Source organism: Lytechinus variegatus, chromosome 3 (assembly GCF_018143015.1).
Source record: "Lytechinus variegatus isolate NC3 chromosome 3, Lvar_3.0, whole genome shotgun sequence".
Taxonomy (NCBI): domain Eukaryota; kingdom Metazoa; phylum Echinodermata; class Echinoidea; order Temnopleuroida; family Toxopneustidae; genus Lytechinus; species Lytechinus variegatus.
Genome location: NC_054742.1, coordinates 10,431,949 through 10,459,830, shown reverse-complemented (window position 1 = coordinate 10,459,830; position 27,882 = coordinate 10,431,949). Strand labels below are relative to the sequence as shown.

At 35.9% G+C, this 27,882-nt stretch overlaps 1 protein-coding gene across 2 annotated transcripts; it reads right to left on the bottom strand.

Moving 5' to 3' along the window:
• On the bottom strand, positions 1-27,777 carry LOC121410189 (5-aminolevulinate synthase, erythroid-specific, mitochondrial-like). 2 transcript variants are annotated; one of them, XM_041602102.1, is made up of 12 exons: positions 27,608-27,777; positions 16,599-16,695; positions 8,085-8,336; positions 7,555-7,686; positions 6,160-6,258; positions 5,243-5,474; positions 4,598-4,782; positions 4,238-4,417; positions 3,745-3,909; positions 2,755-2,894; positions 1,764-1,892; positions 1-706 (listed from the first exon to the last, which is right to left on the bottom strand). In XM_041602102.1, the coding sequence occupies exons 3-12, from the start codon at positions 8,251-8,253 to the stop codon at positions 362-364; spliced, it is 1,776 nt and encodes a 591-aa protein (XP_041458036.1). In that variant the 5' UTR covers positions 8,254-8,336; positions 16,599-16,695; positions 27,608-27,777; the 3' UTR covers positions 1-361. The 2 variants fall into 2 exon arrangements, with proteins under 2 accessions (XP_041458036.1, XP_041458035.1); XM_041602101.1 differs by lacking the exon at positions 16,599-16,695.
• Between the last annotated feature and the right edge of the window lie 105 nt (positions 27,778-27,882).

The following is a 27,882-nucleotide window of genomic DNA, read 5'->3' as shown; positions in this document are numbered from 1 at the left end:
CAACACAACTAGTAATGGTTTAAAGTTGTTCTAGTGAAACACTCAGTAAATGTCAAATGTATAGTTTTGTCTCTTGCCAGGACACAGGTGTTGGCATATTCACATGTGCTTGTGAGTATATGCCAAGATGATATTTTTGCTTTGCATACAAGACATTTATCAGTAATCTCTCTAGATTTTTCAAAATTTTCTACAGTGGACCACCAGTGAGTTCACAGGTAAATACATTGGTGGTTCAAAGTTTAATATTACATAAAATGAGTGTTAAGGATGGATAGGTTTACATATATTCAAATCATAATATTTCATTAAAAAAGCTGAGATAATGGCAAGTACCTGAAGATCATCATCTAAGCAACATTTAAGCTTTGCTACAGAACATGCCCTGACTCATACGTAACCCACAACTCTGCTCAGCGAAGATTCTCTCACGAGAAGACAGCTCTTCAAACTTCTTCGGTTGCTTACAGAACTCACACTCTTTAGGGCAGACAGGAGCATTGAAGCGTAAACCACTCTTAGCCCATACCTCTGACAGGGAGCTAACAAATTGGTCCATCATTTCAGCGGTATGATATGGAGATGGGGCAATTCTCAGCTTTTCCTCTCCAGAAGGAACTGTTGGTTGGTTGATGGCTTGAACATACATGTTATGGTCTTCAAGGAGTTCATTTGCAATATTGGTGTTTGCTTGTGGATTACCAACCTAGAAAAGAAGATTTACAAAGTGTTGGTTAATCATAAGTCAAAAAAGGAAAACAAATCTTGTACAAACTCAACCACAAGATCACTGTTAATAATACAACATGAAAAATCAAGATTTTATATTCAGCTTAAGGTAAATTTGATTAGTTAAATATGATTAATATATGATGAACTTTGATACACTTAGGTCATAAAAGAAAATACATCTTTCTGAGTCTAGTCTCTGAATAATAATAATAGGCATTTAAATAGCACCATCTATCTAGAAATATTCTATTCCGAGGTGCGTTGTTATTATTATTACCCATGACTTTAGCTTGAGCTGCCTTTCAGCTCTCATGCATTCAAGGAATTAAGCCTGTTGGGCACCCATTCATCTCACCTGGGTTGAGTGCAGCACAAAGTGGATAAATTTCTTGCTAGAGGAAATTACTCCATGGCTGGGATTCGAACCCACAACCCTCTGTTTCAAAGTCAGAAGACTAATCCACTGGGCCACAATGCTCCACACTTTTAATATATATGCTTTGAAGTCTGGCTTTTGTTCTGAAGTTTGGCTTCTTGAATATGTTTTTTTAGAAGATTATACACAGACCCTAATATACACAATCAATATTACAATATATGGTATTTCTAATGCATGAGCTGCCATTGAGGATAAAATAAATTGTAAAATTGATATAAAATTACCTCAAAATTTAGCCAAATATGACAGAAAATTTTAGATATGATGATGAGGATGATTTCAATTGAAGAAAAAAAAATATTACTAAGAGATTGCTAATATGCATAAAAAAATTGAAATTACATGATCAAGGTACACCTTTGATACAAACAAATAATATTGCATTAGTGCATCTGTGTGACGAAGGCCCTGTAGCACAAAGACAAGGATTTGAATGCACCTCCAAATTCAGGCGCATATTCAAAATACATGCTTTTGATTGGTTAAAAATCAATTTGAATTTTATTTGAACCTGATGTGATACAAATTTTTTTTTTTAAAGTGAGAGAATAGCCTATGCAATGAAGCATCAAAGCTCTCTCTATCAACTTACATGTATAGGAATGATATGACTAGGGCAATGGACTACAGGTAAACCAGCAGCAATAAGTTTGCCTCTCATCAGAGATACAGTATCCTGATGTTTGGCACGGAGAGCAATACCTTCTTCACTAGACAACACCTGTAAAACAACAATACAATCAACTTCAGCATTTGATGAATTTAATGAGCTCAATACTTGAAAACTTTAAATATAATTTCATCCCCTACTGCCCCAACCAAAAGTGATGGATTATACACAAAGTGTCATCCTTATAAAAACAAGCATCTAGCGAAAAATGAAAGTGTATGTTAAAGTTAGCCAATGCTTAGTTTGGATCAAAGAATGGTATTAAATATATTATTTACTCTCTGTGTTTGAGAAGTACAAATGGTAGTCACTAAAGCTCATAATGAGGGGGGGGGGGGGGATTCGACTGTGCGATCGCACTGAAAATTGGCATATAGGTTGCCTACATGTAGGACATCATCTACAAGATTATATAGTAATTTCAAGCAAATTGTTATTAATTGATAATGCTAATTTATTAGTAAGTAATATCCAAAATCTACCTTTTCCCCAACTCTCTTAATAAAACTCCAAAGGGCCATGAGATTAATATTTCTAAAAATTCTAATCAATCATAACTCTTTGAATACTAGTACTCTTTGTGTTACATGATCACCAGTCTTACAGTTTCAATCATTATCTTTTAGTGTTACAGGACCTAAGAGTTAACGAACCTCCCCCCCCCTTCCAGAAAAAAGTACTTCCACTAATAATAATGATAATAAAAACTTTAAAATACAATATAATAGAAATAAACAAATAAATGATTTTTTTCAATATCTTTAAATCTCTGAATTATTGACTGTAGAGAAATTTTAAGATAAAATACCAGGATTGTAGCCTGTGTCTTTGGAGCTAATATGTTAAGTAAAAAGAAGACCATTCCTTATAAAAGTAATTCCCATGAAAATGGTAACCCTAGCAACATACTTACATCTATAGAAGCAATAGCTCCAGCCAAGACCATAGGGGGTAGAGATGTAGTAAAGATAAATCCAGCAGCATAGCTACGTATCATATCCACGAGATCATGATCACCAACTATATATCCTCCTATCATTCCAAATGCCTTCCCTGTAGATCAATAGAAATAAAATAATTGGTAAGATTCCCATGAAAAGAAAACATGGAGTCCTGTAGAACTTTTCTTTCAATCTATATACATGTAATGGCAAGATGAAAAGGTATGAATGCTTTGAAAACTGGCAAAAAAATTGTATATCTACAGGATTAATAAATGATTGGGAAAAAAAAAACGAGTATGAATATTGTAAAATGCAAATGTTCAACATGATCACTATTGTTTCATTTTGTATACTGAGACATGAAAAACATCTGTTACAAACGTAATTAACATTAATCAATAAAAATATGGATATTTCTGCTTTATGAAACAAATTTTTACTAAAAAATATTAGACTGAAATAAAGATATAAACAAGAATGTAAATTTTAGTCAACCTTATAAAAGTCCAACCCAAAATCTTCTTGTATTAAGGTTGATTATACACACAAGAAATTTCTCTTTAGTTAATCAATATTTTCATATATGTCATGGACATTTATAGGTGAGGTTTAAATTCAACTTTGACCTCAATCCCAGCATATTTTACTGTAGAGCTAGTTTGTTGTATTTCTATAAACTAACGAGTGGAGCACCTCTGACAGTCTTGCCTCAGACCGTGGTAATGTGACCTCAATCTCAGGCAGGATGTTCAGTTATACTTAATAAATAACTCTTATGTCCGAGTTTCATGAACTAGATACATATACTTCATAAGTTATTATGACATTGCAAAAACTTAACCTTAAGGTAAAGATTTGATTTGATGTTGATGCCGCCGCTGTCAAAATCTGTCAGAAAAGTCTCATTCTGCTATGAAGGCAAGACAAAAATGTTCCACTGGATATCACTGAAATCTCACCTAAAGTTCCTGATACAATGTCCATATCTGCCATACAGCCATCACGTTCCCCTACACCAGCACCATGACGACCATACAATCCTACAGCGTGCACTTCATCAACATATGTGATGGCTCCATATTTATGAGCTACATCACACATCTCTTTCAATGGACATATAGCTCCTGTAATCAATCAAATACAAATAAATGACAACACTATCAAGAGGCAATACTGACACATCTACAAAGAATTGGATGTGCTGTAACCAGTATTATTATGGCAAATATAATAAGTACTACAGCAATTACATGAATACTTTCCAAGTTAAAAAATCACATGTTTTCTACAATCAATTATCCCAAAATTGAATTTAATATTCCCTATTGTCAACATGAAAATAAATCAAACAATGAAAAAAAGGAAAACAAAATTAAACTTATTAAATACCGATGAACATTCTGATAAGTCCACATAAAAATAATAAGAGTGTTAGAAATTTAAATAATTTACCTGTCATAGAATGGACTGTCTCAAATGCAACTATCTTAGGAGTGAGAGGGTCTGCTTTCCGTAACATTTCTTCAAGATGAGTTGGGTCATTATGCCGGAATATAAACTTTGGTGCTTGGCTGTTTCGTATACCTTGTATCATAGAGGCATGGTTTCCTTCATCAGAATAAATCTCACATCCTATAAAAGAAAATTTTACAATAGATGATGAAAATAACCACATATATTATGTATTGTCTGAAACAAACTACCAGTACATGTTTATCTCATACTTATACAGACAGACAGCCACAAAATACAGTAAAGAGTATATGTGCAGTAAAGACTTAGAAAGATATGTTAGCAAAGAATGCTACTAACCTGGAAGTAACTTAGCCAATGTGAAAAGAGTTGAATCATTTGCTACATAGCATGATGTAAATACAAGACCAGCATCCTTCTGATGTAGCAGTGCTACCCTTGCTTCTAGATCTTCGTGGTAGGTGGTGTTCCCACTTATATTTCTTGTTCCTCCTGCACCTGTTCCATGCTTAGCTAATGCATCACTGCAATTACAGAAAAAACAATTCAATAATCATAGGAAGAAACTCACAAAAGATTGAGTGCCATGCAGACCAGCTAAAGTTGAGGTACATGTAATAACATTATCATGTTGAGCAGGGAATGCTAAGAACAGTTTTTAGAACTGAAGTGACTATCATTGATAAATATGATTTTATTACTATCATTATTATTATTGTTATATTATTATTGCTAATTTTCATCTTAATTTAACACTTTAATGAGAAGCAATCACATAGCTTTAAAATAAACCCACATTAATATTTTGCGTATGGAAACCTGGTACACCCAGTATTAAACCTATATTGGATAAGATGTTATATTCAATGAATTCTATCAAAATATAACACTTCAGATGCTGTAGCATGTCAGCCTCTAAAAATGTCTCCCTCAGATGCGACGTGCTTTGCATTTACTTAATTTCAAGTAAAGTAGAAGACTCACACAACAGCCTGCTTGACCTTTGGATGACGACTCATCCCCAGATAGTCGTTACTGCACCAGACTGTGACTGGAAGCCCTTCAGTATTGACATGACGATCTCCAGAGAAGTCATAGGCATAAGGAAAGTTATCAGCTTCACGATTAACTCTCTTAAATACACGGTATGTGTGGTCGGATTTCTTGTTGTCCACTAAGTTCTTAAAGTACCTGTTGTAGCTGAAATGCCCATTCTCTGTAAAAAAAAAAAACAAATACAAATCAAGCTTTATGACTGTCTTGTTCAAGCATTATTACTGCATATATATTGTCAATATTTCTGGAATATATCTACACAAAAAATGACTGATAAAAATTCTTATACTTGAAGTACATGTATAATATAATTTTTCTACATGAGGTGTAGTCACTGTTATTGATTTTTACACTCATGAAATTTTTCTTAACCTGTACTATACATGTAAGTGGGCCTAAATTGCCATAGAACCCCACCTATAGTTAAGCTTAGCCCACTTTCTTTTTACAAAGTGTTTTAACAACAGTGTTTTGCAAAGTGGGCTAACCCACCTATAGTACACAATTATTTGGCATGTGTGAAATAGTACAGGGTTAGCAATAGTATAGGGTTAGGAAAATCCATTGTACAAAGCATATAAGAAATATATTGTACATTGTATAATAATGGAGACACACAAAAGTGAGTACATTTATTTAAAATGAATCAAGCATTGACAATTTGTTTTCAAAATCCCTTAAAAAGTCAAGAAGAAAAAAAAATTAAAAGAAAGAAACCAATGTGATTGCTATTGCATACAAATAGGGGTTTAAATATTGCATATATTATACACTGCATAAATCATATAAAAGCATCAATCTTTTTTAAATAAACACAAGTTGATGAAAAAGAAATAAAAACATACCTGAAGCAAAGTTTTCCTTCTTGAGTTGTTTTTTCTTTGTGTCTTGTTTTGGTGAAACAAATATGGATTCACTCATGCAAGCAGTCTTTTCTTCACAACCTTGTGACAGAGAAGAAAGACATATATCTTTATAATATCAAACTCATAGACCCTTTACATTTGCTTGCTTGCTTAGTGAAATCACATTACCCTATAACATAAGAAATGTAAATTTACAAGAATTCAATTTGCTTAGGGTAAATAATACAAAATCCAATATTTTTTACTTGAACATAAAGGTTAAAATCCGACTGAATTGGAGATTTCATTGGATTGCTGTACAAAGGTTGCACTGATAGCATGCATCCATCATGATAACAATTGTTACATATCATAATTTACATTAAACATCAGTTTAGTAGTTGAACAATTTTTATAATACACGAATGACCCACCACCAACCCCCCCCCCCCCAAAAAAAAAAATGAATGAATACTTATCTTAAAATTGAATAAATAAATAAGTAATCTGAAGAAAAAACAAAGAACTTTACAAAGAAAAATTGAGCTGAAAACATTAAAGCTACGGCCCCCCTCAAAATCTCAGCCATGGATCGGTCAATTGAGAACAAAATTTGCATGTTGGTGTAGAGAATGACATATAGTCTCTGCAATTGTATTGACTAAATTTGTATATTTTATATGAGTTAATTATTCAAATTTATTCATAAAATCATATTTTTGGCTTTGATTCATTAAATAACACTCTAGAAATGTTATTTTTTGTGATTATGGCACCCCTCTAGATCTCAGCCGTGGATTGCAAACTCTAGAAGAAAATTTGCATGATGGTAGAGAGGGACGTAATCTACACATACAATATGTGATTGTATTTACTACATTTTATATACAATAATGCTACCATACTTTATTCATGAAATCATAAGAAAAGTCCACCCAACAAAAAAATGATTAAAAAATGCAAAAAGTGTAACACTGAAAATATCATTAAAAAATCACAGAGTATTAGGGTAACTTTAAGTAAATAGAACAAGGATAATAGATCATGAAAAGACAAGGATTAAACACAAAGTACAAATGATATTAAACACACATAGCCTACCTAAATTTTCTAGAGACTTCAGTTACATGTACAAAGGTCAGACTACATATCACACATACCAGCTAAGATTTTTCTAAATATAGATAAACTAAGACACCTACAAACAGTAGGTCTATACCATTCTATCATCATTGGCATTTTAATTACAAATAATGCTTAGCAAATTACATTCTAAATTTTAAGTAGTAAGGATAAGCAATTGGATAAATTTGTGAAAAAGTTTTCTTAAAAAAAGAGCAATCCAATTCGACATCAATGAAAAAGGGATTAAATTTAAATTTTGTGTTTACTTACCAACAGCTATATCTTTTGGAGGGGTCTCAGAGTGTTCTGAGATGATGTCAGTGTCTATGACAGGAGCTAATTTCTTCATACTTTCCATCTGCGCTAAAAAGGGACACTTTCTTAAAGGTTTTTCAGTCTCATCTGTGGAATCAAATGTAAATGATTGAAGAGGGAAGATTAGAGTCTACCTTTAAATATGATCATGTGAAATAGAGCTAATGTACAGGAGAAATCTATAATCCAGTATAAGATCTTTGAAGTGGAGAATAAGTGAAATCATCAATTACTTCATACTAGATGTAATAATCCTAAAATAATAATTAAAATCTGCTTATTCCATGTACATAAAAACATTTGTAACACATGTATATACAGTTGTCAGTTAAGAATACATGTCCTTTGGAGGAACCAACCATTGTGCGCACTGCGCAATCAATATGCTCCATGTAGTGGTTTTGTATCTAATACAGTACATGCATGTAGTAAACTAAGTAACAGTATGGAGTTTAGAATACTGTGAATTTATGTTAAACTCTTACCTGATTTATTTTCTGAATCCTGCTGATTAGTGGAAGCATGACGAGAGAGCAACTGATTCATCACTGGACATTTCTCAGCATAAGAAAATAGGGCATTGCCTGCTCGTTTCGCAAACCCACTTGGTAGGCGGGTCAAAAATGGACATTTCATTCTGGCAATATGGGCCATGACTGTTAAATTTAGTTCATCAATTGTCTTCTGAGATCTTCATGCAGCTTGACATTACTTTACTTCCTGGCAGTGATTAGAGTCTGTATTCATAGAAATAAGAATATGAAAATAAGAAAATTGTTCTGAATTTGTACCTTTCATAATGTAGGATGGGTGGGTCGGGTGTCTGGACACTTTATATTTTTGAAGCCTTCTTTTTTGTCTTTGGATTACACTAAAAATATGAATTCAATAGTTGTAATCATCTTCTTTTGTTCTCTATAATATTTCCTACCATTTTTACTAAAAATTGATGAAACTTTGTAAATTTTTCCAAATGAATTTCTAAAATTGATTGTCCAGACACACATCCTGTTCGGACACACAACAACTAGGTATACAAGTACATACACCACAAACATTCATTATCATGAGAAACTTGTAGGTAGAGTATTTTTCTAAAGACATACATGTACAGGATACTATGGATCGTAAGTGAGAATTGACAAAATTAAAAAAATAAATCAACTGAATGATGAATCCTAAGCTCAGGAAATAATAAAGATCAATCAGGAGAACTTACAGTGCAGATCCCATTCATGTGGTTTGTAATAATTTTGAAAGAGACAAACTAAGTTGCTAAATTGTCTCCAGAATATCAAATTAGAAGGCAGTGACTATCATTGCATCAAAGGAAGGTTTATCTTGTATACAGTGAGTCCAAGCACAGAGGAGAAAAGAATTCAATTTAGCACCTCGCCTATATTTCATGTTTAACATTTTTTTACATATATAAATCCATTTTGAATGGATCAATCCAAATAAATGAAAACAATACATGTACATAAAAGTTGAAGTTATGTGTGCAATCTTTGAATTTGGTGACTATTTATAATGCAGGAAGAATTCATAAGACTTCAAGTATATTGCAGTCATTTCATGATGGTGCTATGATAATTCATTAACTGTACTGATATCACTTGGGAATATCACAAGGAAGTAACCTAATAAAATCAGGTCATTTGAAAGATTGGGAAGTCCACAGGCACATGTAAACGTGTACTTTATCAGTCATTATGAAAAGGGACCACTCCTGTTTATTCATTGGTTTCTACATTGCATTTAATCTAAACTTCACAATGTGTCAATGACAAAGCACAAAACAAACGTACGCTTCAGCAGACATGATCAGCAGAATTCAGAGGAAACAGGAACTTTTTTTGTGGCCTGTACTCAATAGCTGTAGCAATCAACAGGAAATTCAAATATGAAAACTTATTCCAGAAGTATGTGTCCTGTATGACAGGCCATTTTAAGAGCACAACACACATCATGAAATTTTAAGTTTGACTTTCATATCTCATATACTGTACTTGCAGCTGTGTACAGATTATCAATGTAACTTGTTTTTAATGAACTAAGTTAGATCTCTACATGCGTTTCTAAAAATTTACAAAATGAAGAAAATGCAATACCAGTTACAAATACATGTAATGCAACACTTACATGTATTATAGACACAAATTCAAGTGAAATGTATGGCAGCATTAATAATAATTGTTTTCTTGCATTTTTTTCTATTAAATTTGCTATAGCACTACAAATATTGATTTTTTTTTCACGCATATGGCATTGTCACAATAACCTTGTAATACAGAACACTCTATAACCTTCAAAGGTGTTCTAAAAAATTACGGTACGACAATGTATGTACATGTATTTTCACATTGTGGATGAAAAACTGTAGCACTGTGCATTTAGAAATACTGGAATAAAAATACAATTTATTACAACACTTTCAAGGAATAAAAAAAATTATCACTATAATAGTCATGAATTTACAAAAAAACATGTAGAAGAAATTTATTTAAAAATTTATTAAAACAAAAATAAACAGTTAAGACATTTCAGTAACATGTATGTGCTATTTGAAAAAAAATGGAACATGTATATGTATCAATATAATGTCAGACCGAAGCAAAACTAATATTAAAACTCCAAATACATGACAAATCATTACAAATTAATACTCAACTTTCTGTAAACAGGGAAGTTTGCAACTGATCTGAATTCAGAAAAGGTTTTTACAATTTGGATGTCACTGGAGACAGTACTGGACAGGTCTTTGTGATTCAGAATAACATCCTAACAAAGGTGAACCATGGTAAAAAGGTAAGAAAACTTCTTGCTTTATTTTGCAGTATTATGAGTAATAAGAATTCAATAATCTTGCCAACTAGATACATGTATGATTGTAGATCAGAATTAACTAAAAGTATCGATTATACATGTAAGTAAACTTTTTTAATTTGAGACAAGATGGTGGACACCCTCAAATCATGTCCACATCAAATGAGTAACATCGTCATATCTGAATAATTTTTCCTGATTATCTCCTTGACTCTATATAATTTCTTTTATTTGTTCGTTCATAATGAAACTCCCAACAAGACTACATCTCTTGTTTACTACATTCCTGGCCATTTTTAGAATTACATAGATTTAATTTAACCTTAATATTTGTAATACTCATAAATATTTAGGTCATCGTATTAGTTAATGCAAATTATACATGTAGTAAAGAAAGAAAATCATTGGATACCTTTGAAAATATGTTTAGAAATGATGGTAGTAAAAAAATAATAAATTTGCACCAGCATGATCTATTCTCTCCCTTTTAAAAAGCTCATGAAATGGCAATTTCTGCATTCTGGTGGGGAAATTTGCTCGAAGTCGGCCAGTGTTAAACTACAATATGCCCGGTGGGGAAGGGGGGGGGCAGTCAAATATATTGCTGTACACACGCATGACCCAAAAACATTTAAAAAGGTGTTTTTCAGCTTTGACCTTGGGCCGCACGTGTACTCGTTAAAGGAAACCAAAACCCAAGAAGAGAATCAATCTTTTTGGACAGAGTAAAATGTGAGGAACAATTTAAAACAAGTTATGGACGTTAAAAAAGTCTTTTTGTACTTTCTATGGGGATTCTAACATTGGCAAACAAGCTTCAAAATGGGTGATTTTGTGGACAACTCTCCCATTTGTTTTGTACACAAATTTTCAGATTTTCCCCTTTATTTTACATATCTCACATTATCTCCTCCTGACCTTGACATTGTGGGTGTTTCATAAAGCTGTTTGTAAAGTTACGAACGACTGAGAGGCGTACGTGATTGGCTCTCCCACGTGAAGCTCCACTTGCATGCAAAACCTGTTCCGTGGGCACGTTTTCTCCATACCGTTACTGAATACTTCGATCACGAAATGAAAGAAAACCCAGAATTTTATCTAGATTTGGATTTTCAAATTGATGATTTTGAAGATGAAGAGAATGATGATGAAGTGAACAACAAAGTGACGTAGTTGGAGGTAAATTGGGGGAAGAACGCCGATGATGAGTAGGACAATTCAACTTGCTACCAAGTCATGCAGCTAGCTGCTACAAGTGCTAGCTACACCACGCGGGCCAAATTGAATACATGAAAATGAATAACCACATCCAGACAGTGTTACCTCTTTCAAAATAAGAAGGGAAATAATGATATAACTGTACTTACAAACAAGTGAATATAATCCGAACCTGAAGGCAAATCAACTCAACGAACAGCAGCAGACGATATGCACCGACGATAAACTTCATGTGGCTGGGATAGATTGTCACTAGTTCTGTTAGATGTCATTTTTATCTCATTAATTTGACAAAATTACGAAACTCGGGAATTATTTATCTATATAAAAATATAGTAACATCTCGTATTATATATTAAATTACGACAAAACCTTTTTTGAAGAAAAACGTTGAGGTTTAAATTACATGTAAAAGATCATCCCCAACATGCGTAGCTTGTATGTCATGCATGGCAATCAAACCATCTCCAACACATGTACCGGTATTTCTTCCTTGCTCGCCTTGCTGATTGAGAGCTGTGCAACACGTGCATAGATCTACTCTATCAGCCAAGGCGAGCAAGCTATACGGCATGTGTTGTGATGGTTTGTTTACGATCACATAATTATGCTACGCATGATGGCGATGATATTTTATATCTAATTTTAATTCACCTCAACGTTTTCCTTCAAAAAAGGTTTTATTGTAATTCAAAAAATAATACGGGATGTTACCAGGGATTCGATTTTAAGGCGCGCGAGAGCGATCGCGCGCTACATGCGCGCCTTAATCCATTTTTGGTAGCGCGATTAATAGCGCGCCTCGCGATCGTTGACCTGCATGCGCGGAAATGACTAAAGTCGCCCTCGAAATCACCCAAAATCATGCTTATTGCCGAGTAAATAACAACCCAATATGCTCGAGAGTCGAGCTCCGCTTACCATTCAAAAATCATCCAAAATCCAACACTCAAAGTCATGAATAATCCTTAAAAATAGCGAGTAGCGCAGTTTCAAATTCTGACGTTGCGTTATTTTTTCTGTACCACGTATTTCCATACACATGGTACCAAGTACGGAAAAAAAAATCAATGCAATGGTCGGGAAACATGCATGTATAGGGGTCCATTATGACTACCACCATGTGCAATTTCGAATGCACATGTTTCCCCTACAGATATCACGATTCTGTGATTAAATAATTCGAATTACACAGGAAATAAATCCCTGAGACTTGTAACCTAGCATTGGTGAGTTGTCATTCGGCTTTGCTTTTCAAAACGGCTAATTAACTTCCATAATAAGTTACCTTATTTATTAATTATAACTAAAAAATCATTTATTTTCTTTTTCTAGGGGATGAGGTATTATAGACAATAAATCATCAAACAAAGCTCCATCTATTTTACAAGGCTGGCGGCTGGCTCACGCATTGGCGCTTTTACTAGCTAGCCAGTTAGAGCCCTGTCTCTGCCAGAGCTCTGGGGGACAATTCACTCAGTAAAGGCCTCAATGATGGTGATTTTCTGTTTCAGACAGTTTACATTTCATGAATATTATTCAAAACTGCCAATAAAGTTTGATGATTTCTTCATTGTCATGTATATTCAAGTTCTTAATGAATACATTCTCACCAAATTTAGACTCCCCAATAGAGAAATGAAATTTTCATGGAGATCTGCGTTTTCAATTCAATTAAGAACTTCAGGAAAAGTTAGGGGATGTGGGCCTCTATTACATGTACATGGTTGAGTACAGGGTATTGTACTGGAATAGATGGAGTAGAAATTAGATATTGAATTCATTTATATCCAAGTCCAACTCACAGTCACACACGCACTCACCCACACACCCACATCCAAGATTCTAAGCATGAAAAATAACTTTAAAAATCATACAATATTAAACAAAAAGTAATAATTCATTAATAAGTGAACAGGTATATCAAAGTCCAACTTACAGTCACACACACACACGCACTCACCCACACACACCCACATCCAAAATTCTAAGCATGAAAAATAACTTAAAAAATCATACAATATTGAACAAAAACTAACAATTCATTAATAAGTGAACAGGTATTCCTCAAAATTTAAAAAAGTAGCATTTAAAAAGAGCCCCCGAAATGCAAAAAGTAGCCCCCGAAATTTGCCAAAAAAAATTAAAATGGAGCCCCTGAAAAAAAAAATTGTTAGTGACCTAACTTTAAGCCAAAGTCAAAACCTAATTCAAACAGGTTTTGATAACACACAATCTAATTACAAAACATTGTAAAACAATTACAAATACTTCCTTTGGTTGTTGATTGTAACTTTATGGTACATACATTTCCTCCATTTGTTTTGTTAATTGGACAAAAAGCTCCCCTTGTATGTTGAAGAATAGACCAAAAGCTTCAGTCTCTGTATTTTGGTTGTTCCGCTGAACTGCGTTGGCTCCACTCACCATACAGACTGAAGTGGTTGGGGGTCCATGGCTACAGACAACGTATAGTGAACTAACGTTTTATAGATCGCGATTTAAAACTGTTTTTTGAGCGAAATTTAACGATGAAATTCAGGGAAATACAAATAATTTAAGTAATTGCATACCTTGGACCGGATTTATTGATAAAAAAATCCACTGGATGATTGAAAAATCTGTCATCTAAGCCATTTTCTCCTGACCTGACGGCTTATCTTGCAAGTTGCCATCTTGAATGACGTCATTATCGTTAATGTCTCGATATATCGCGATTATAACTATTATCGTTTGTCTTCGTGAGTGTATCGTATCGTATTATTGCCTTGTAGGTGTGCTGGTGGAATGCAATATCGATATCACATTCGTACATTGTTGACGCCCTCTCCGCGTTCGTTTGTAAATATTTCATAGTTTGGCTGCCATTTTGACCTGTTTTCCTGTGTCGTACCCAACTAAACATCGGTAAAGTATAATTTTCATGTATTTTCATCTATATCCTTTAAATTTTTGTAAAATTGAATATTTAAATATTAAGAATTAGATTGTAACCTCGATGTGTAAAAGAACCTCAAACTTTGGACTCTGGTCGGACAAAGGTGCTGGGGTTATAATGAATGGGAGCCCACATGGACACTTTACAGTCGGTGAATGGGGATTACAGTAAAATGTCAGAAATTGTTGAATAAATCCCCAGAAACGACGGTTATTCCTGTCTAGTTGAAGAAGAGTTTTTTGCAGTGCCAGTGCTCCTCTACCGCTCTCCTTAAATAATCTAGGAGAGCTATTTATTGCTCCCCTCATAATTATAAAACTGAGTCCCTGTGTTAATTAATGAGATAAAAATTACATCTAACAGAACGAGTGACAATCTATCCCAGCCACATGAAGTTTATCGTTGGTGCATATCGTCTGCTGCTATTCGTTGAGTTGATTTGCCTTCCGGTTCGGACCCCGGGGTTCGGATTATATTCACTTGTTTGTAAGTACAGTTATATCATTATTTTCCTTCTTATTTTGAAAGTGGTAACACTGTCTGGATGTGGTTATTCATTTTCATGAATTCAATTTGGCCGGCGCAGTGTAGCTAGCACTTGTAGCAGCTATATCGCTGCATGAGTTGGTAGCGAATCAGCATATGATCGTGTTGCAAGTTTAATTGTCTGACTCATCATTATCGGCGTAATTCCCCCAATTTACCTACAACTACGTCACTTTGTTGTTCACTTCATCTTCAAAATCATCAATTTGAAAATCCAAATCTAGATAAAATTCTGGGTTTTCTTTCATTTCGGGGTCGAAGTATTCACCGGAGTATTCAGTGACAATGTGGAGAAAATGTACCCTTGCAACAGGTTTTGCATGCAAGTGGAGCTTCACGCGGGAGAGACAATCAGGCCTCTCGTACAGTGACGTCAAAAAAAAAAATTCTGCGTGTTTGAAGCATTCAGAGAGAGAACTTTAAACTATCAATGAACTGAGTTTCATCGATCTCCATGATAAATTATGTGCACTATCGTGTTCTCCTTATATTCTCCTTTAATTTGATATATGATTCTACATTTTTACGATTTTTCAATATAGTTCTACTTTAAGGTATGTTTTTTTCTAAGACTAGCCTCACGTGTTAAGGGTATATTTTTTCCCCAAGCATTTCCCCGGAGCTTTTTCCTCCTCGTTTCTGAAAAGTGTTCAGGTTCTTCCCGATTGTGGCATTTTAACCCTAGCTGCACTGGGGGGGGGGGGGTTATGCAAGTATACCCATGAATATACATGTAGTTTTGTCTATATTCAAAAGTTTAGCAAGACAAAACTTGTTAGGGGTAGTCCAACAGCTTCGGTGTTATATTGGTTGTTCCACTGAACTCCGTTGGCTCAACTCACCAATTACAGAGACCGAAGTTCTAACTCGATCTGTTCAGGGACTCAATGGCAAAATGATTATGTATTAAATTTGGATAAACCAGCAAAGTGGGAGTTGCGCGACAGCTAAAGTCACTGTTTTTGTCCTTTTAAATTTCCGTTTTGGTGCATTTCAGGCCAAAACGGAATAATAATCTTTATTCTGGTCCAGTTCTTTTCATATAATTCTATGAAATAAAGACAAATATTGATGAACCCCATCAGAGGGATTTTGCATTGTTTATCCTCTAATGGCGGCTGCATGATCGCGAGCCGTCCGTGTCAAGGAGAAAATTATTTAAAAAAAAAAATAAATTTAAACTCTTCGAAACAGACGGCTGCCAGCCGTCTAGTTTTGGGGTAATATTCTGTCGAAAACTAGTTTAGGGGCCAAAATATGTTGATGAAGCTCACAAAAAATTTGTTCAGGGTTTTTTTTTGCATACAGAGAAACACTCGTTTAGGGGTAACCCAGGGAGCTCCTGTGAAGCGGGCCGGAGCCCAGGACTCGTCCATGTAATATTCGTCAAACATATACTCTCCAAAATGGGGTAGAACGGGGTTTCAATAGTACTCCAACTAGAAGGGGAAAAAATAAATTATGCACTCACCTTGATTATATGGAGGTCTTTCATGACACAGAATTCTGACATCAAGGCACAAACTGGACCCTCATAAAAAAGGAACAGTTGTGTCTCGTTCGTTCTCCTGTCAAAATTGAAAACAAAATGGCCGATCGATACCAAAGAACGCAACATAGATGTCTAACTTTTCCTTTTTTCAATGTAATATTGTAGGATAGGGGCTCCACGTCCCACAAAGCAGTACAGAGTACTTGCTACTTCTGTGGAGTCCTTTTACCAATGAAGTTTATATGACAATTTACCCTGTATCAATGGATTTTGACATTATTTGGTAATGAATTCAGTTCAGTTTCATGTCACGATTCTGTGTCACAATAGACCTTCATCCATATAATCGAGGAAAGAGCATAATTTATTTTTCCCTTTTATTTGGAGTGCAATTGCAACCTAATTCTAACCCATTTTGGAGAGTATTTGTTTGACTAACTTTGTTAGTATTACACGGACGAGTCAGCCAGAGCTCCCTGGGTTAGTTTAGGGGGTGTTTGGAAATAATTTGAGAATTTTTAGAATTTGACTCCCCCCTAGCCAGGAAGCTTCTAGAGAGTAACAAGTGGAATGCCTCTGGCCGTCTCACCTGCATCACGCGGTACAATATAGCAGCAGTGCTGACTTTGAATACTACTCTAACTCGCACAAGATGTTCAGTGATACATGGTTACACTTATGTCCACTTTTTATGAACTAGACCAATAAACTTACAGAGTTATGATGGTTATTCAACATGACCAAAGTTCATTGACCTTACATGACCCTTGATCATGTGACCTGAAACTCGAACAGGATGTTCAGTGATACTTGATTACTCTTATGTACAAGTTTCATGAATCAGATCCATAAACTTTCAAAGTTATGATGGTAATTCAACAGATACACCCAATTCGGCCAAAGTTCATTGACCTTTGACCTTGGTCATGTGACCTGAAATGCACACAGGATGTTCAGTGATACTTGATTACTCTAATGTCCAAGTTTAATGAACTAGACCAATAAACTTTCAAAGTTATGATGGTAATTCAACAGATACCCCCGATTCCGCCAAAGTTCATTGACCCTAAATGACCTTTGACCTGAATCATGAGACCTGAAACTTGCACGAAATTTTCAGTGATGCTTGATTACTATTATGTCCAAGTTTCATGAATCAGATCCATAAACTTTCAAAGTTATGATGGGAATTCAACAGATATCCCCAATTCAGCCAAAGTTCATTGACCCTATATGACCTTTGACCTTGGTCATGTGACGTGAAACTCATGCAGGATGTTCAGTGATACTTGATTAACCTTATGTCCAAGTTTCATGAACTAGGTCCATATATTTTTTTTAAGTTATGATGACATTTCAAAAACTTAACCTCAGGTTAAGATTTCGATGTTGATTCCTCCAACATGGTCTAAGTTCATTGACCCTAAATGACCTTTGACCTTGGTCATGTGACATGAAACTCTACTAGGATGTTCAGTAATACTTGATTAACCTTATGGCCAAGTTTTATTAACTAGATCCATATACTTTCTAAGTTATGACGTCAATTCAAAAACTTAACCTCAGGTTAAGATTTGATGTTGACGCCGCCGCCGCCGTCGGAAAAGCGGCGCCTATAGTCTCACTTTGCTTCGCAGGTGAGACAAAAATCATTTACTAACATATGCTTACTCTCAACGAAGCCAGGGGCGGTATTCTGAACATTGTCTTTTCTCCATATTTTATCTTATCTCAGAGATATGACAAAATCGGTATTCTGGTGGATGTCATAACTTTTGTCACAAAAATTGTCATAAATTTTGTCTCTTCTCTTTAGCGCGCACCAAAAATACGGGCTTTAAATGCGCGTAATCGTTTTATACAAGCAAAAGATATGACAAAAGTTATGACAGGGGGGTAGCAGTCATAAATTTTGTCATATCTTTTAGTACCAAATATCCCGATACCCTGCCAACTGAATGTCAAGCAAATAATTATATTATTTAGATTAGATTGTGGTATTAGTTTCACTCATCTTCCATGACAATTTTCAAAATCATTTTTTCATGCTACAATTAGTTTGGCCCTACATATTTATTCCTCCTTTTTTTCTCTGTTTTCCTTACTTTCTACTTCTCCTCTAAAATCCTTCACAGCTCCCTGTCTCTCTTTGTAATTAAGCGCATCAATATACGCGTAGTTGCGCGATGCCAGCAACTGTTTTGGGGATACACCCTACCTACCACGGGGCTTTCCTATTGGCTAGAAGGGCTCCAACTGGGAACTAACGGTGATTTTGATTGGTTCGCTTCCGAAAAGATGGGTGGGAATTTTGAGAGATATGACAGGGAAAAGACAATGTTCAGAATACCAATTTGTGACAATCATAGCGGTGTCATATCTCAGAGAGAAATGACAAAATTTATGACAAAAGTTATGACAAAGTTCCAGAATACCACCCCAGGTATTCTTTCCCATTCATCTGCACGCACGGCCCCAAAACCTGAGCGTGCAAATGAATGTGAAGGAATATTTTTCTTCGTTGAGAGTAAGCATATGTCAGTAAATGATTTTTACTCTCTATAAGCTTCCTGGCTACACCCCCCCCCCCGGGCAATCTGCATGAGGCTAGCACTTAACGTTAGACTCTAGACCTGAATAAAACTAGATCTAGATTTTAGATCTACTAGAGCCTAGGGCTGCTAGCCTAGGCTCTAGCTACATGTAGAGCCTCGCACTAGAGCCTAGGCAGGAATAACCGTCGTTTCTGGGGATTTACGGTATTCAACCATTTCTGACATTTCACTATCATTCCCATTCACCGACTGTAGTGTGTTAATGCGAGCCTGCATGTGTAATCATTTCTTCCAATTCGGGAGACCAGGTTTATAGATTATTTTTTTTTATATTCTAAATGACATTATATCATCTTGAACGAACGCCCACTATTTTTATTAGACTCTAATTTTTCTATTGATACTATACAAATGCAATACAATATTGAAAATATGTTTAATGATTTATTCCTTATTTTTTCAATTCTTCTGCCGGAGATGACAAAATAGCGGCCGTGTGTTGCTGCTGTCTACGTTCAATGAGCTGTGCTTTTATCAAGGCTTTCCAATTAGAATTTTCAATATCCTGGTGAATCAAAGTTCCAAACACACGCACGTCGATTACAAGCGCTTGTAGATGTGCGTGTGTTCAGAACTTGTCGCTCGCATTGATTGGCCAGGATATCGAAAATTTAATCGAAAACCTGAAACTTTCATCCCCAAGATTTCTACTTTCCTTCTAAAAGATCTAGCCCTAAATTATGTACATGAGATAAAACTTCATTTCCGACATTTCTACGCTCTCGTTGTTATTTTTGAACAAGAATTCATAAAAAATATTGTGAAAAGACGGAAGAGACTTGCCCGATGTTTATGTCGCCATCTTGTTTCTTATTGTTCTTCGCCAAAATTACCCAACGCACGCGTCTGTAACGTTGGCGAAGAACAATAGGAAACAAGATGGTGGCGTAAACATCGGGCAAGTCTCTTCCGTCTTTTCACAATATTTTTCTCACTTTTGGCCATATTAGTTAATATGCCCAGACGCCATTAATACCGCTCATCTAAGTAAAAATCCGGGATGGGCGCAAAACACACGCATATGAACACACACAGTTCATAATGTGTGCATTTTGCACCCGTCCCGGATTTTTTTTTGTTCGTAAAGCTTTGCGCATTATATAAGATTCTTTATTTGACATTGGGTATTGTGTGATGTAGCGTAGCCCAGTGCAGTAGCCCGCTACCAGTACCAAGTCAATGTGTGTTCTGAGAGCGTGTCAGCAGCAAGAGTGTGTTCGATTCCTCATCAGTGCTCCTTTTTTTAAGGGTATACGGGGATGTGAAGTGTTTCTGTTCTTTTTTGTGATAGCACAGTAAATGTCGTCATTCACTTTTATTGCGAATTCCATGAAATTTATCACTCTACTAGCACCTTAATATGCCCAAAAAATTTTTTAATAAAATATGCTTTTCCTAATTTTCTCTTTTCGCTCTATCCCCCTCAGACATTTCAATCCCCCTGTCCGCTGCTTATATACCCCCAAAAGAAAACCCCTTTTCCAGCCCTCCGGGCCAACACGAATTATTACAATCTTGGCTTGTTCATCACTCTATACTAGCACCTTCATATGCCTAACTAATCTTCTATATTGCTTTATTCCATACTTTCATGAAGTTTGTCACTCTATACTAGCACCTTAATATGCCCAAAAAGATTTTTTTTTAATTTTGCTTTTCCTACTTTTCTCTTTTCACTCTATCCCCCTCAGACATTTCAAACCCCCTGTCCGCTGCTTATATACCCCCAAGTTTTCCCGCCCTCCGGGCCAACATGAATTATTAGGATCTTGGCTTGTTCATCATTCTTTACTAGCACCTTAATATGCCCAACAACTCTTCTATATTGCTTTATTCCGTATTTTCATGAAGTTTGTCACTCTAAGCACCTTAATATGCCCCAAAGAATTTTGATAAAATATGCTTTTCCTACTTTTCTCTTTTTGCTCATTCCCTCCTCAGACATTTCAATCCCCCTGTCCGCTGCCTATATACCCCCAAAAGAAAACCCCTTTTCCAGCCCTCCGGGCCAACACGAATTATTACAATCTTGGCTTGTTCATCACTCTATACTAGCACCTTCATATGCCCAACTAATCTTCTATATTGCTTTATTCCATACTTTTCCCTTTTCGCTCTATCCCCCTCAGACATTTCAATCCCCCTGTCCGCTGCTTATATACCCCCAAAAGAATACCCCTTTTCCCGCCCTCTGGGCCAACACAAATTATTACAATCTTGGCTTGTTCATCACTCTATATACTACATGTAGCACCTTAATATGCCCAACAACTTTTCTTTATTGCTTTATTCCATATTTTCATGAAATTTGTCACTCTATACTAGCACCTTAATATGCCCAAAAGAATTTTTAATAAAATTTGCTTTTCCTACTTTTCTCTTTTCGCTCATTCCCCCCTCACACATTTCAAACCCCCTGTCCGCTGCTTATATACCCCCAAAAGAATACCCCTTTTCCCGCCCTACGGGCCAACACGAATTATTAGGATCTTGGCTTGTTCATCACTCTATACTAGCACCTTAATATGCCCAACAACTCTTCTTTATTGCTTTATTCCGTATTTTCATGAAATTTTTCACTCTATACTAGCACCTTAATATGCCCAATAGAATTTTTAATAAAGTCTTTTAAATTCTGCTTTTCTCATTTGGCTCTATCCATCCACAGACATTTCAATCCCCCTGTCCGCTGCTTATATATCCCCAAAAGAGTAACACTTTTCTCGCCCTCCGGGCCAACACGAATTATTACAATTTTAGCATGTTCATCACTCCATACTAGCACCTTAATATGCCCAAAGTAATTTTAATAAATTTCGCTTTTTCTACTTTTCTCTTTGCGCTCTATCCCCCCTCAGACATTTCAATCCCCCTGTCCGCCGCTTATATACCCCCAAAAGAAAACCCCTTTTCCCGCCCTCCGGGCCAACACGAATTATTACAATCTTGGCTTGTTCATCACTCTATACTAGCACCTTAATATGCCCAACTAATCTTCTATATTGCTTTATTCCATACTTTTCCCTTTTCGCTCTATCCCCCTCAGACATTTCAATCCCCCTGTCCGCTGCTTATATACCCCCAAAAGAATACCCCTTTTCCCGCCCTCTGGGCCAACACAAATTATTACAATCTTGGCTTGTTCATCACTCTATATACTATATGTAGCACCTTAATATGCCCAACAACTTTTCTTTATTGCTTTATTCCATATTTTCATGAAATTTGTCACTCTATACTAGCACCTTAATATGCCCAAAAGAATTTTTAATAAAATTTGCTTTTCCTACTTTTCTCTTTTCGCTCATTCCCCCCTCACACATTTCAAACCCCCTGTCCGCTGCTTATATACCCCCAAAAGAATACCCCTTTTCCCGCCCTACGGGCCAACACGAATTATTAGGATCTTGGCTTGTTCATCACTCTATACTAGCACCTTAATATGCCCAACAACTCTTCTTTATTGCTTTATTCCGTATTTTCATGAAATTTTTCACTCTATACTAGCACCTTTCTTTACTTTGTTCTGTATTTTGGTGAAGTTTGTCATTCCTTATTAGCACCTTAATAATTATGACCCCCCCCCAAAAAAAAAAAGAATGAATAAACAAAAAAATCAATAATTGCGTTTAAACTTTACTATATCGTTTTTGACGTATTTTGTTGAAGTTTTTATACTTAACACCATAATATGCCCCCCATTTTTGTTGCCTTACTTTTCCTTCTTCGCTCATTTTTGTTGCCAGAGATTTCAAACATTGCCAGACATTTCAAACTCAGAACACCACTATTCCCGCCCTCCGGTCGATAGTAATTATTAGAATCTTGGTTGATTCGTCCCTTTGCTCACCAAGTTTTCTCTATAAGATTTATCCCGCGGATTTAGTGAAGTTTGACTTTATACTAGCACCTTAATCAATTTGCCCATCAAAAAATTCAAATTGCGATTAAACATCTCTTTCCTTTATTCCGTATAATAATCTGTAGATAATCACCTTTGGAATATACATCTGTATCATTAAAGTTCACCTTGCTCTTTCTTGAGGAAAATAAAATGAATAAGCTAACATAGACAAAATCCATTTATGACAGGGTGACGATGGAAGAGTAGATAAGATACACAAAAATGGGCCCCAAAATGTTGGACATAAGAAGATGCCCTATATTTAATAATTTTACTGAATAAAGCAATAACGCGAAGGAGGAACATTGAGAAACAACATAAAAATAGAGCATAAAGTGAAAGTTCATGAAGAAATAAAATCATGAGCAGATGAAGAAAGAAATAAAAAAAAACACAGGGACACGTAATAAAGCAATATACATGTACATCATAAAGAATGAAGACTATAAACAAATATAACAAATTTATTTAAATATATTTATACAGGATAACACGCTCAGATTGACCGTTTTTCAACATGGTCCTGTTAAAATAGAATAACAATGTATACAAAAAGATAAAAGTGTAACTTAGGTTCTATACAAATAATGAATGAATTCTATCAATAACATTAAAATCAGAACCATCACTAGTACAAAAAATTGTTTAAGAATATTCAATTTTTGAGGAATCAATGAAATCCTTTATAGACAACACAACGACAGTAAAATATAAACTAAAGTGTATGATATTATTTCAAAAAAATTTATGAAGCAAATTAGGAATCTTAATTATTGAGCATACCATGTACCACACTCAGGCCTGTGAGTGGGGTTTCAAAAAAATAGCTGAAAAATCTGAAAATTTACCTTACTATTTACTATCGCCAAGCCGCTGCATTTTCAAACAAGTGGAATGCCTCTGGCCGTCTCACCTGCATCACGCGGTTCAATATAGCAGCAGTGCTGACTTTGAATACTACTCTAACTCGCACAAGATGTTCAGTGATACGTGGTTACTCTTATGTCCACTTTTTATGAACTAGACCAATAAACTTACAGAGATATGATGGTTATTCAACAAAAAAACCCAACATGGCCAAAGTTCATTGACCTTACATGACCTTTGACCTTGATCATGTGACCTGAAACTCGCACAGGATGTTCAGTGATACTTGATTACTCTTATGTACAAGTTTCATGAATCAGATCCATAAACTTTCAAAGTTATGATGGTAATTCAACAAATACACCCAATTCGGCCAAAGTTCATTGACCTTTGACCTTGGTCATGTGACCTGAAATGTGCACAGGATGTTCAGTGATACTTGATTACTCTAATGTCCAAGTTTAATGAACTAGACCAATAAACTTTCAAAGTTATGATGGTAATTCAACAGATACCCCGATTCGGCCAAAGTTCATTGACCCTAAATGACCTTTGAACTTAATCATGAGACCTGAAACTTGCACAAAATGTTCAGTGATGCATGATTACTATTATGTCCAAGTTTCATGAATCAGATCCATAAACTTTCAAAGTTATGATGGGAATTCAACAGATATCTCCAATTCGGCCAAAGTTCATTGACCCTAAATGACCTTTGACCTTGGTCATGTGACGTGAAACTCATGCAGGATGTTCAGTGATACTTTATTAACCTTATGTCCAAGTTTCATGAACTAGGTCCATATATTTTCTAAGTTATGATGACATTTCAACAACTTAACCTCAGGTTAAGATTTTGATGTTGATTCCTCCAACATGGTCTAAGTTCATTGACCCTAAATGACCTTTGACCTTGGTCATGTGACATGAAACTCTAATAGGATGTTCAGTAATACTTGATTAACCTTATGGCCAAGTTTTATTAACTAGGTCCATATACTTTCTAAGTTATGACGTCATTTCAAAAACTTAACCTCAGGTTAAGATTTGATGTTGACGCCGCCGCCGCCGTCGGAAAAGCGGCGCCTATAGTCTCACTTTGCTTCGCAGGTGAGACAAAAATGCTGATTGGAAAGATCGTCTTCAATGGGCTGCTGTCAGCTCAGCTGCTCACTGCTCTTGGTCTGACGTCACTCAGCTGGAGATCGTCAGAGGACGGACGAAGGCAGAAATATGCCATGAAAATAAGTCATGTTTGAGAGCTGATTTCTGCAAACTCTAATCACTATTTTAAAAAGTGAAGTTATATATCTGATTAGTAATACTTCCCCTTTCCAATGATGACCACAAAAAGTCATTATAAAATACTTTTGATTCTTCGGTTGTGTACTTTAAACAGGGAAGGATCTTAATAATGGAAACGCGACTTTACAATTTCTTGTGTATATTTTTTTTTCAATTTTGCCGTGCCTACCAAAATGCCAGATTTGTTTGAAAATATCCGAGAAGATCGTATATTAGCGGACCGATAGCGACATGAGGTTTGCTGTAGAGGGGATAACTTGGGAGTTTAGAATGAAAAACAGGAAATCTATATATATGTAAAATCAACATTTCGGGCCTACACGCCGACTACGAACATCAAGTGCAAACTAGTTGCGTGAGTTTTTTGTTCCATGTTTAGGCCCCCTGTTGCCTAAACAGAGAAATGTTTCAGGTGTTATTTCAGGTGACTCAATAGTGAACGCACATGGTGTTAAAATACATAGCGATATAAACGAAGTGAAAAAATTAACAAAATCCTGTTTGAAATTATTGTTACCATTATCTATAGCCCTTGGATCCTTAAATATATATATTTTCTAATTAATTAAATCACTGATTGTTGATTCCCTGGCCTGATATAACTGCCGCCGGTGAACCTCCGTACGACTTGAGCGCTAGACCAGTTTCAGCTTTCAGCTCATCTCATGTGGCGTGCTGACTACGATGCTGGACTGCAGACCAAAAGGTTCGAGTTCGATCCCCATCGAGGACAGAGATAATAAGGTTAGTAAAACAGTATTATGTAATATAACATGAAATGAAATGCACAGTATGATAAATGAATTGGATGGAAGGAATGAATGAGGAATAGATCTACCTAGCATGTATCGTACAGAAAACACAAAATGAAAATACAATGCACATAGTATTTTATTGTTAACCCGCCAATTTTGTATATTTTTAGTGCCCTTCACCCCCCCCCATCCCTAATCCCCGCCCCTCTCTCGCATTCAGCTGAAATACCCATAACACGCCACTTCACTGAACGCCGATATCCCGCTGGTTATGCTTCGTTATTGAGCGGTCATGCGTGACAATAGCGAATTTGGCCTCACTTTTTTATGAATTCTTGTTCAAAATTAACAACGAGAGCATAGAAATGTTGGAAATGAAGTTTTATCTCATGTACTTAGGCTAGCAGTAGAGGCGCACGGCCAATTTGGGAGACTCTCTCCAATAAGGGAGACAATATCCCACATTGGAGACTTGCTTTGCGAAAGGACAAAAGAAACACCAACAAAAGCAAGATTTTTTCCACCCAAAATTTTGACTCACTGAGGTCAGAAGCCCATTTGTTTTGTGTGTGATTGACAACAAAAATCCTTATCAAAACAAAAGTAGATGGTGAAAAGGGGTAATTTTTCATGAGGAATCTGCTTATCATGTTTTTATTTGCCGCCAAGGTAATCCTTTTGCAGCTAATGTAAACAAAGGAAATTGGACTCCAAAACTGGAGACTGTCTCTGAAAATTGGATAGGCCTACCCAAATTCTTCACAAAAGTCTCTGATATTGGAGATAATCTCCCACATTGGAGACAGTCTCCAATATTGGCCGTGCGCCTCTACTGGCTAGACCTTTTAGAAGCTAGAAGGAAAGTAGACATCTCGTTTCAGGTTTTGGCTTCCTTCGTGTGGGTAAATGAGAAACTAGACCTGGCTTTATTGAGAGTAAGCCTACGACTCAGTACCGTAATGATTTTTACTCTCATAAGCCACCTGGATAAGTGAAAGTTTCAGGTTGGGGGGCCCTACATGCAGATGCAGAGATGCCAAGTTCAAATACCAGCTATGCGTGAGATTTTCTGTGAATCTGAGTGAGATCACAGACATTGTGTACAATGTATATGGGGATAGGCTGTGATAGTTGCGTGAGACAGAGATTTGAGGGGATGAACAAGAGTCCAAAATGCTTGAGTCTCACGCATAATGCGTAAGCTCTGCAGATGAATGGGAAGGTTTAACTGGCTTCGTTGAGAGTAAGCATATGTTAGTAAATGATTTTTACTATGTAACATTGAAATGAAGCCTCCAGCCCTGGCTATGCATGACCACGGCACGGATGAAAAGGCCAAGTACGGTACGGTATACCGTATGTAAGTAGGCCTGGCATTACGCGTTTCGCAAGGGCTGCTGACTGACGACTGCCGTGTACGTGTACGGTACTATGCTCGAAGGTTTCGCAACAACCAAAATTACGGTACCGGTACAGTACCTGACTGAGTGCTACATTTGCTACAGAACAGATTGATTGCAGGCATATCCTAACGCAACTTACCGAATTCCAGCACTACAAAGTATATGAGATGTTGAAATTCGTAAAACCACTTCGTGTCCTTCCCTGAGAACGACGAAATCGATGGTTTTTCTTTCAGGATTTTGTGGTACGATTCGTTGTTATCTGTCCATCATATCATCAATCATCGAATGAGGTCGATCGATCATGCATATCGACGCGACCGGTACGCGCGCGCACACACCTACGTACGTACGTACCGGTACGTAAGTACGTGAAAGTGGATTTTTTTTAATATCTTTTTTTTTATAAAGAAG

Excerpts from the sequence above, each read along its gene's own strand:
- LOC121410189 (XM_041602102.1), bottom strand. The coding sequence starts at position 8,253 with ATGGCCCATATTGCCAGAATGAAATGTCCATTTTTGACCCGCCTACCA. Across the intron at positions 6,259-7,554 it reads TCCAAAAGATATAGCTGTTG|GTTGTGAAGAAAAGACTGCT; the intron begins GTAAGTAAACAC and ends CTCTGTCACAAG. Across the intron at positions 3,910-4,237 it reads GACAGTCCATTCTATGACAG|GAGCTATATGTCCATTGAAA; the intron begins GTAAATTATTTA and ends GATTGATTACAG.